General features: G+C 41.0%; 1 protein-coding gene and 1 long non-coding RNA gene across 2 annotated transcripts; one reads left to right on the top strand and one right to left on the bottom strand.

The window, feature by feature from the left end:
* Positions 1-557: 557 nt before the first annotated feature.
* On the bottom strand, positions 558-6211 carry LOC135483584 (pre-mRNA-processing factor 19-like). Its single transcript, XM_064764559.1, has 12 exons — positions 6177-6211; positions 5455-5604; positions 5137-5271; positions 4847-4930; positions 4538-4587; positions 4056-4250; positions 3480-3665; positions 3089-3244; positions 2702-2771; positions 2201-2356; positions 1852-2014; positions 558-1479 (listed from the first exon to the last, which is right to left on the bottom strand). Exons 1-12 carry the CDS (start codon positions 6193-6195, stop codon positions 1335-1337), a joined length of 1509 nt encoding a protein of 502 aa, XP_064620629.1. The 5' UTR covers positions 6196-6211; the 3' UTR covers positions 558-1334.
* A 1353-nt stretch (positions 6212-7564) lies between these two features.
* LOC135483674 (uncharacterized) lies at positions 7565-11024 on the top strand. The gene is made up of 3 exons (XR_010446355.1): positions 7565-7653; positions 9783-9872; positions 10215-11024. It is a non-coding gene; the product is annotated as an uncharacterized LOC135483674 (long non-coding RNA).
* The last annotated feature ends 604 nt before the right edge of the window (positions 11025-11628 follow it).

Genomic DNA, 11628 nt, shown 5'->3' with positions numbered 1-11628 from the left:
TCAGTGATGTCTATGAAGCTGTTGGCCTCTTTAACATTCCTCCTGAGTTCATAGGTATGTACGAACTATCACAGAAAATGACAAAGACAAATTGCATGACCAATGCCAAAGGCAATGCAAGCAGACACTTCAGGCTGCCCAATTTTAAACAAGTTCAATCATCTATTGTGGCCATGAAGAGGACACTTTTCCACTATCTGCATCTATCCTCTCAATCTGATGTTGACTCATAGAGATAGGAATTTAAACATCCATGATAACATAGCAACAATACTCCAAAATAAGAATGTTCTAGATATCTAATACTGGTAATGGAACCAATGGAACATCCTTCCAAGATCATTTCATTTATTTAGAAAGCAATATTCATTTTCAAGGCACAACATTTAGTCCAGCCAAGGCACCAAATGTACCATGCCTATCCTTTCTGGACAGCATCAGCCAACACTTTTTCAGGGAGAATGCTGCAATCCGGTTCAGTAGCTCCAGTTGTCTCTAACCTGGCCTAAATTTGAAGCTCCATCCATGCAACAAGGAATTGATCAGACAAACACAAGTTGTAAGAATGTATGTTTATTCTGAAATGCACAACTGGTTACAATACATTGGTGCTCATTATACAGAACATTTTCCGTTAAAAAGAAAATTAAAGCGACTGAAGCGATTGAAGCACGTCGTATCAAGGGAACTTTTGATGACTTTTAAAATAAGATGGACTTGTTGTGTGAAGAAGGGATTGCACAGCACATTGATATTTCTTTTTAACTCCCGACACCTCCCCTCATTGATATATACTCAAGGACCAGGCCTCCTCGGTTAATTTGCAAATGTACTGCTTTTGTGTGGTAAATGTAATTGTCTTCAAAGGAGTGAATGTGAAAATACAACAAAGCATTGTCATTTGTGACTCACTATCTCCTCATTGAAACACTCAACTTAATTAGGTCAGATTTGATATTGAAGGACTCTTAACTTCTGTTGCACAGACTCAAATATCCTAAAATTACAACAGTGCCTATTTACATAGGAAATAAACAAGACATAGCATTTCATAATCTATTCACAGAAGATACATGTACTTGTACACCATAGGTAGTTTACACAAGTCAGAATCACTTATCCATGTACAGAATCCCACAGAATGATCCGTGAGGGTTATCGCTTGACATGATCAACTTCTTACAAGCAACATCAATATTGCCCGCTGCACACCATCAAATATATTTCATATGACTTGAAAATACATAATTTCCCATGGGTTGGACTTGAATGGAATATTCAGAAAACCGTGTTATGCAAAATATTTGTACGATCCCGAAACATCTTCCAGAAGTTTATGGTGGGCCGAAGAACTTAACAGATCGATCCATACTTGCAGATGCAATGAATGTCCCATTGTGACCAAAACGTACACCAGTGGCTAAAGCGGTATGATCGTTGAATACGCGGAGCTCTTGCCATTGTTTACAAAGGTACACCCTGAAATGGAGGAGGAGAGAAAACGTTACCTAAGACAGAGGCAAAATATGAGTAAGTAAAATTGGGGAAAGTTGGTGCCTCCATTTCGTTCCATTCACAATTCTCGAGTGGGTAAAAAGACGACAATGAAGGGGTTAGCTTTCCCCCAATTTATCTTACAAGAAGGCTCAGAGGCGCACGCGAGTCATGCAGGATTGCACATGTCAATTTATGAAATGCAAAAGTCCATTTGCACGCCTGGATAGAAACCAAGTTGACTAGGGATGTTACACATTCTGACCAGATAAAAACGCGAGCCCAGCTTAAATGGGTTACAGGAACATTACTTCAAACTAAACTTAACCAGAGACCAGACTACACATATTTTCTTACCTAACATCAGTTCCACCAACTGCTAAGTAAGTACCACTCTGATCGAAGCTCAAACTCTTCACTTCATATCCATCATCGAGAGTCAGGGTCTTGAAATTCTTCAACTTTCTCAAATCCCAAAGTTTCACCACCGAGTCATCCGCAGATGTAGCCAAATAGTAACCTGAAATGTTAAAAAGAAGTAAAGAAAACATAATATTATGTCTCTTTGGATGGGTTCATATGGAATACTTTGACGGGAGGAGAAGTTGAGGTTTGTTCACGTACAAATTTAGACAGAGCATACGCAGCCCACATCTCTGACTCTTGTTGCCACATACAAACAGCAGCCACCAGAGAACAAACTTACCGTTTTCAGAAAATGCGATGCTGGTAATGGGTCCAGAATGGCCAGGGAAATCTGCCACGTTCGTCTTCTCTTTCAAATCCCAGATCTTGATCATGGAATCCTCGGTTCCAGTACCGAAGATCAGACCGTCAGGATGGAACTGTGCACAGGTCAGAGCTGAAATCAAACATGGATGAAATTACCGTAGTTGAAATATCTTTTTCTTTATGAGCGTTCGTTCTGCTCATGGAAGTCTTTTCCCCAGGGAGCATTCCTTCACCAAGGCAGGATGAGCATTTTTGTGTGGTAAGCAGTAAGGGACTGCCAATATGGAACAGGAGGCTGCCAAAAATGTTCCAATCAGCGTAACAAATGACTGAATTGCTGCTGCACAAGTATAAATCAAGGGAAGTGGAAATGGACACCTAATACAGGACAGGAGGCCCCCAAAAAGGTTCCAATCAACGCATTGAATAACTGAATTTCTGCCAACAATTAAGAAGGCAGGCACAATCTATTTACCGTGTTGGGAAGTTCCATCTGAAACCTTCGTTAATACTCGACCAACCCTTATATCTGAGAATGCCCAGTGCTGGAATAGATAACGTTCATTTACACTTTTGAATTTTTCGAATATGAATGGCATTGACAATTGAGCATTCAACAAATGATCCATTCATTAACAGTTGAACTCAAATCCATTTCATTGTCTTCACCAGATCCTTATTTAAATGATAGATAACTCATATGTTATGTCATAATCTGCCAAAAATATTTCTCGGAAAGACACAAAATAGGGTAAAGTGGCACAATTACAGCCTCAACAGTGTACAAAACAGCTGGCAGTACACATTAATGCACACACAGGCCATAATCGTACCACCTTACCTTATAATAAATCATACTTACCCTGTCAGCTGAAGAACTCAAGAGATAGTCTCCTGTTGCATGTAAACTGATGCCAGTGACGGGACCCTCATGAGCTCTGATGATCTGGGCACACTGGGCTGTCTGCACACCCCACACTCGAATCGTTGTATCAGGGGAGGATGAGAAAACAAGATCCTGAAGTGGAAAAGAAAGACTTAAGTCTGAAATTGTACAAATGAATATATAAATTAATGAATCGCATTGTAACAAATTCTCGGTTTCGGGTTATAACACAATTCCATTTTCGTCAGTACATTGTAACTTGACTGGGCAACCAATTATTCATGTATAAGAATGATAACTGAAGCTAAGCCAAACACCTCGCTAAAGGAACATTCTGCTTGGATCCAAAAGGGTATAAAATTCTTACCTCTGTTGGATGATAAATAACATTTGTAACCTTCTTCCCGTGGCCCTTCAAGATGGCAATCACTTGTTCAGTTTCTTTGTTGAAGACCACAGCCGTCTTATCGTTTCCACCGGTCACCAACCTGGCCGTGTCTCTCAGACACAAGTCCAGGCAAAGGATACCTGGTATGCTTGCACTGTGAAGACCCTGGAATATAAACAATGCAGATTGATACTGAGTTCTGATGAACGTTCTTTTTCACCACAGCATTATGCATTAGAAACACCTCTGATTGGCTAGAGAATAGAGGCTATGGGGAGAGCAGGGAAGGCGGACAGCCTTGCTGCCAGAGTCTCAGGTCACATGTCTGGGTGATTGAAATAAGTGGGAAAGATCTTCACAATAGGAGAGATCGAATGACCTTGACCTGGGATCAAGGCAAGCTACCATCCGGCATCAGTGTATGAAGCAACTGTTGACAAGATTTCCTTGGACCATTCGTCACTTTTTTATACAAGACGTGAGTCTAAATTTTGGTATCAGACCATCTTCCAGATTGCTTTTAGACAAGTAACGACATCTTAGAAGCGAACCTACCACACGAGATGACTGTTGTCTGTACGATTTGATGTCTTCGACCGTGACCAATCCATCTGGGACTGTTTTGCCTCTCTTCTTACGTTCGGCTGTCAACCGTGTCGCCTTGTCTTGCAACTTCTGTAAGACTTCGTCAGACATTCCAGCTTCTTCAATAACTTGTTCCAGCCTCTCTGGTGCCTCTGCTCCATATGCCTAAATAGATTACAATGAAAATATAACATACATGGGTGTTTTCGAAATATCTACTGTTACGTCTTAGCAAAACAGAATCCAGAACTGTCTGGATATATTTCTGTTGATATTACACCTACTTTTAAATCTATGCACAATTTCTTCGATGTCTGAACCTGATATAGACCTAAATCCCATTATCACATTCTGCAAGCAAGTTATTTTACCGGCTGAATTATCAACCATCCACATCTATCCAAACATAAAAGTAACAGACCAGAAAACAGCCTTCATTTACAAATACATACCGGCTGTACATTTGGAGCAATACCAGCTTGAGGTTTCAGTGTAGCCAAGGCTGAAAGGAACAAATGAAAACAAATACAATTTAGGGCAAAAATTCTCCGTGTGTTCGGGCACAAAATAGGACACTTGCATATCTTAGAGGGGTTTTAAGACCTCATTAAAAGAACCTTCCTTAAAGTAAACTAATTTCCTTATCGACTTCATGAGCAAAGCAAATTAGTTCTCTATTTGAGGAATGTGTTTGGTAAAGTCTTTTCTTGGTATGATGTACTCGAGCAAGATTTCAAGCCATAACTTTGTGTGTTTCTCACCTTCACGAGCAGCTGTTACTTCCTTGTTCAATCTGGCAATGACACGACACGCAGCATCGTGCTGGTACAGAGCGTGGGATAACTCTAAAAACAAACAATTAGAAATGTGAATAAAATCGCACACCAAAGATCTGTCCATGACAGCAGATGGGTCAATAGAAACACTGGCAGTATTTTTCTCTTTCATCCCCGATGAACTTATATACAGCAGAACCTCTCTATTGAGGACACCTTCGGGACTGACAAGTGCCGTCCTGCAGTTGGATCAAAACCAATCAAATTTTGAGTACCTTGTCTGGCAGTCTGAAGCTGCTGCCTGAGGGTGAAGCTCTGTAGCATACTGGCATCCCATTCATCTTGAAGTGACTTGAGGATGGCTGGAATGCTGGTAGCAGATGGCGGACGTGGCTTTATTGCTGGTGGAGCTGAAATAAGAAATTGACTTGATTAAAATTACGCTAACTAACACTTGAAGCTCTCAAAACTGACAAGTAAAGCTAGAACTCTCAGTTCAATCTGCATGCAGACTCTGGAGTCTCTGTCAACCATAAAGCCAAAGTACACTACAATAGCTCAGACAAGTCGAAATTACTATTTCTTGCACCCACTTTTAACATCAATGAGCATATCCTCTGATAACCTCTCCCCATTGATCGGATCTGTTCCATTTTCACGGATGTATTTTTCAATCAGCCTCCGCTCGAACACGCATCCCGACACAGCCGAGATACAGGGATGTTCAGGAACTTCATTACTGACTGAAAATAGATAAGAAAAGTAAAGTAGGAGGAACCGGTAAAATTCAGTCATCATCTACAAGGACACGGAAATAAATTGATGGATGAGGACATCAAATTGACAATTTCGACCAAGTTTGTTTGGGTGCTGAAACAAAGTGTGGTCCCAAAGGGTCACAGTGGCTCATCAGGACCCAGGCACCATCCACACGACTGGTCAGCGTCTCTAAACAAACTTTTTCAAAAAGCTCAAAAGGCCATGCCCATTACCATGAAGTAGGTTCATGTTTCATGGTTCATGTATGTACTGTATATCACAGTCGCTAGGCTTGTACATTGCAGTGGTAATGCATTCCGAGTCGAGCATACTGTGCGTTTGTGTACTGTATGCATGTACATTTTGTGTACATCACGGGCTTAAAAAACCCTTGGGATGACCGGTTTCCTAGATCCTGCAGGTGCAGTGATATAATAAGGTGTTAAATGGTGAGTATGTTCTTTGTTTTTCGTTTATTTTATTTTCTTGTCTTTTGCAAACGATCGACGATACCAAAGACGCCTGCGAAGTTAATTTCTTTGTAAAAAACACTCACTCGCACAAACAAGCGCCATGTTGGTTTAGCCGGCGTGAAAGTCACGTGGTATGGTCTCACTCGACAGTTTTCAGGCTCAATCATGGTCTCACTTTACAGTTTCAAAATATGGCAAAAGGGACCGTCCACTTTAAATAGGTCGTTACAAAAACGGTATTTTCCTTTAAATCGGCCGTGCGGTGCCCACCATCGAATTCTTTTTAACATACTGAACAGTTTTAGTGAGGTAGAGCAACAGAGATTTGGGTGCTATGACCAAAATGGGTCACATACCACATACCCACATATACCCACATGCCAGTTGAAGCTTTTTCTTCACAACTTGAAATATCGACAAATTTCACCTTTAACAAAAGCCGCAGACTTCCCCTTTAACAGAAATTACTGACAGTGGCGCCCTCTGAGGTCGAAAGATCGACAGATTTTCCTGACCTTTAAATTCAAAATATCGTTTGATTCACCTTCAACAGTGACATCCGGTGGCGCCCTGTAAGATTGAAATATCGACAGATTTCCCTTTCACACTAGAAAGTGACGATGGCGCCCTCTAGGATTCAAATATCACCATATCCCCCTTTATATCGACAGATATTCCCATTTGGCAGAGTACCACATCCGGTGGAAATATCGACAAATTTCCCTTTTACAACAGACTTCCCCTTTAACATACGTGACTGGCGGTGGCGCCCTCTAAGCTCGAAAGATCGACAGATTTTCCTTTAACAATAGTTGTGAAGAAAAAGCTTCAACCGTCATTGGATTGCCCCACCTTGAAAAAATTGGAATGTGGGTATCTGGGTATGTGGTTTTAGATACTGCCGTTGACCAAATGATGGTTTTACCCAGGAGATAGGAGTGTTTAATGAACAACCCATTTAGTGACCCGACCGAATCAAGTTTGATATCATGCTATCAAAGTTGGCAATTGTATTCTGTTTCGAATGGTTGGATGTTTCGAAAGTGAGCGCCCTACGAACGACGAACTACAAAGTACGAATGTCTTTCGAGTCATCACTTCCTCCATCTGTTAATTGATTTACACGACACTGAACCATCTTTTATGCTTGGTTGTAGGAGGAATGGGGAAATGAATAAAAAAAATCGTCGATAAAATGCATTTACATCGTCTTTTGGCCTACGGAACCTGCCTAATGCATTTCCACAGCTCGGCAAATGTACATGTACAAGTATGTATGCTAAGGCCAATCCCACATTTTGACAATGCCTGTCATAATGATCATTGACAGAACAAAGGTCTCTCCTGAGCAGATAAGTGCTGGCCGCCCTGGTTCAAGGGGGTGCCCAGCCGGCTGTGACGACGAATTTATTGTCTTTGGTCATGATCGGTCGCGGTTGATTTGAACGCCAGTCGGTTTGTGTGTGAGATGCGGAGAACATGGCAGGAACACTTCTCCGATTTCAAACGTAAAAATGCCTTTAAATTTGCCGAAACAAATCAGAACGGCTGCAGCAGAAGGTAAGGCACAGCATATATTCCTGATAAAGGTATGGGTTGGTTTCAAAGGGTTTTTATTGTAGAAATAGTCATACAATCAAGGCGGGAATGAAATTTCAAGCCAGAAAATGTGTGAATTATGTACATCATTGTACTTCATGTACATGTTCAGCGGCAATTTTAATTGCCATCCCTGATCAAATACAAGGCGCACGTCCAAGTCATGATGGTGAAGATGGGAGTGATCGTGTTAAATCTGCGAGATGCCATCACTGCTGTTCTATCCTGTGATGTGAAAATCTCCACTGAATTTATGAAGGTTTGTCTAATTATATGTAAATTGACGTAAAACAGTTAACAGCTTTAAATTCAACAACCATTCATTTGGCGGCCATTATCCCGACTGTGGTGTAGCACCCGACTATAGCTGGCATGAAAAGGGGATACGCTGGTTATGGATGTCAGATCGTGGTTCCCTGACCTTTGCAAACAATTTCACTGGACGAAACCCACGCAGCGACACCAAGGACCGCTGGCTGATCTATTGATATGTTCGTAGCAGGGTGTCAAAGTCGGAGAGAAGAAGAGCCACTCGTCTCTCGTAGGGGGTTCACTTGAAAGTGTTTGCATTTGTTAGCCTATAAACACAAGATTTTAATCCTTCAGTCTTGGGTTTGGCGGAGAGAACTAATCTTACATAAGTCCCAAAACAATATCATATGTCTTTATGGCAATATTTATTATTGGGACCCAGTACAGTGCCGTTCTATCCAATATTCTTTGAAGCTGTTGATGAGGCTTCTTGTTTAAACAGTGCCATTCTGCCCCCTCTAAAGAATATATTGGTAACTAATGAATTGACTGCGAAATGAACGCAGTTGAACACAATGTAAATAATTCAGTCTCGGTTTCGCCGAAAAGAAGGCGATATGTTATTATTTGATAATGTATATGATCATGATAGTTAGGAGACCTTTTGTGGGTGTTTGATCCAACATACTTTGATTTGATTGGAGATGGAAGTTTGCCATAGTGCCTTTAAAGGTATGATAAAGACAGCATTAGTATGCTACCTGGTGCTATTCTGATGGACCATATTGCCAGGAAAACTAAAGTGGCAGGTCTCTATAGTCTTAATTCACGTTGCAATTGTCCAAGTAAAAGGTAAGTCTTGCTGAAAATTTATTGGAAGGAAATCTTGATCTTGACGTTCCTGAGTTTGACCCTTAGCTTGATCTGTCTCATGATTTCATGATTTTAAATTCAACAACCATTCATTTGGCGGCCACTATCCCGACTGTGGTGTAGCACCCGACTATAACTGGCATGAAAAGGGGATACGCTGGTTATGGATGTCAGATCGTGGTTCCCTGACCTTTGCAAACAATTTCACTGGACGTAACCCACGCGGCGACACCAAGGACCGCTGGCTGATCTATTGATATGTTCGTAGCAGGGTGTCAAAGTCGGAGAGAAGAAGAGCCACTCGTCTCTCGTAGGGGGTTCACTTGAAAGTGTTTGCATTTGTTAGCCTATAAACACAAGATTTTAATCCTTCAGTCTTGGGTTTGGCGGAGAGAACTAATCTTACATAAGTCCCAAAACAATATCATATGTCTTTATGGCAATATTTATTATTGGGACCCAGTACAGTGCCGTTCTATCCAATATTCCTGGGGCTGTTGGAGAGGCTTCTTGTCTAAACAGTGCCATTCTGCCCCCTCTAAGGCATACATTGGTAACTAATGAATTGACTGCGAAATGAACGCAGTTGAACACAATGTGAATAATTCTGTCTCGGTTTCGCTGAAAGAGAAGGCGATATGTTATCATTTGATAATGTATATGATCATGATAATTAGGAGACCCTGTGTGGGTATTTGATCCAACATACTTTGATTTGATTGGAGATTGAAGTTTGCCATAGTGCCTTTAAAGGTATGATAAAGACAGAATTAGTATGCTACCTGGTGCTATTCTGATGGACCATATTGCCAGGAAAACTAAAGTGGCAGGTCTCTATAGTCTTAATTCACGTTGCGACTGTCAAAATGAAAGGTAAGTCTTGCTGAAAATTTATTGGAATCTATCTTTATCTTTACATGTGTTCCTGAATTTGACCATTAACTTGATCTGTCACATGATTTCAGAGGTGACTGACCCCTCGGCCCATGAGGTGTGAGGGAGAATGATGAGTGCCAGTTTTCAGAATGACGAGGTGCAGTGCCCAGTTTAAGCAGGTAGGATGCAGAACTTGTGTAACCAAATACGACTCAGATCCACCTGATGCATATGATCGTATATCCAGAGCAGACTAACGAAACGTCTCCTCCATCTTGACCCTCAAATGTATTGACATCGAGACAACGCTCGTATGGGCGGAGGCTACGGAGGCAATAGCGCTGGAAGTTCAGTACAGGGTTATAACTGCAATTTGTGCAGAATCGTAGTGGCACGCAAGAAACGCAAGAAACGCACAGGGGAACAAATTCACATACGAGATGGAGACTGGTCTTTAGGGCACAACAATTAAGCTTCTGAGACGCTCCCTATAGTATCGCTGTATCTTATTTTATTTTCAGGGTCATGGAACAACTCTTCCCTCCGTGAAAAAACCTCCATGGAGACAGAAATAACTCTGGGCCAAGTCTCAGTAGAACCATACCTTAACCCGAGGTCACCAACCAGGGACACGTTTTCCAGTGGTCATTCCATTCTGCTACACTAGGATGCGAATCCTACCAAACTGGAGCGTCACCTATTCACAAATATAGTGCCTTCATAGCTTTTTGTTAGAAATATCTTTTTGTAAAACCTATTAGTGATTTTTAAATATCAACAGATGAAGATACCAGTTCAAGTTAAGCATTTGAATTTGTCCTAAACATTTCAAATGCTATATTGAAAGTTTCACAATCAGTGGTTGTTTGTACATTTCATCATTGGTGCCCGTTCATAATCCAGGACAAAATTTGACACGTCCTTCTTGTGCTGGTCGTTCAAATTGCATTAGCCCGTTGATGATGTATTTTATCGTGGCTTTAGGTTGATTGGACTTAACTGCATGAGGTAACGCCTGGTAACTGTCTTGACTTTGTCGGCAACAAGCGGTTCCTGTGAAGTACAATCAGGACCAAGTGTGTTGTCGCACCACTTTCGCTGTCACAATCACATCAACATTATCAGGATGATCAGGTCACATATCGCCGATACTTCGGAGGAGTCGGGGGAGTGTAAAAGCAGAAAATTTCCCCTGGAAAAGTGTCCGGGCCTATTGTATTCTGTCGGATTATGCTATAAATGGTTCTGTACAAGATGCCATGACCACCAATAGCTCCAGATTAAAGTGAGTGATAGAATGCTTGGTCCCCGGACATTCTATCCCCGGCTGTAGAAACTCTATACTCTAATAACTTATTGTTCAATAAAGTTATTAAAAACAAGATCGTGATATTGTCTGCGTTCTTTTTTGACCTTGATTAGCTCAAGGAAGTTTTTTATAACAATTTTATCACGGTCGATGGAGGACAAACTATTATCAGAGTCTTTCAAATAATTGTATTTGACTAGGTACGTGTATTATCAAATAAATATATAGGCCTATATATAGGCTACATAAATGATAATCTAAAAAAACATTATTTCATATAGCACCGCTTCAAAAAATAATTGTCAGTGGCGCTTTACAAGAGATGAATACCCATGCCTAAGCATAAAAATACAGGGTTAGACAGCTACCAAAAAAAACGAGATATATATGAAATATTAAAACTAGAGACCCCTTGAAAGTCTAAGAAATTCATAGAGACCTTTTTGTTTTTTTTAATTCGGCAATTTTATTGCAGGTGGCAGTCCCAAGCCGCCCCAACCACACAATAATTGATATAAACCAGCCTGCATGCAAGAGCCCGAAAGGACGTGGACATTATTACCCTTTTGTGGCGTATCTGCTCCAGTGACCCAAATCAGCACGTCACCATGACTCAGCATAGTGTT

Source organism: Lineus longissimus, chromosome 2 (assembly GCF_910592395.1).
Source record: "Lineus longissimus chromosome 2, tnLinLong1.2, whole genome shotgun sequence".
Taxonomy (NCBI): domain Eukaryota; kingdom Metazoa; phylum Nemertea; class Pilidiophora; order Heteronemertea; family Lineidae; genus Lineus; species Lineus longissimus.
This window is presented reverse-complemented; position numbering and strand designations above follow the sequence as displayed.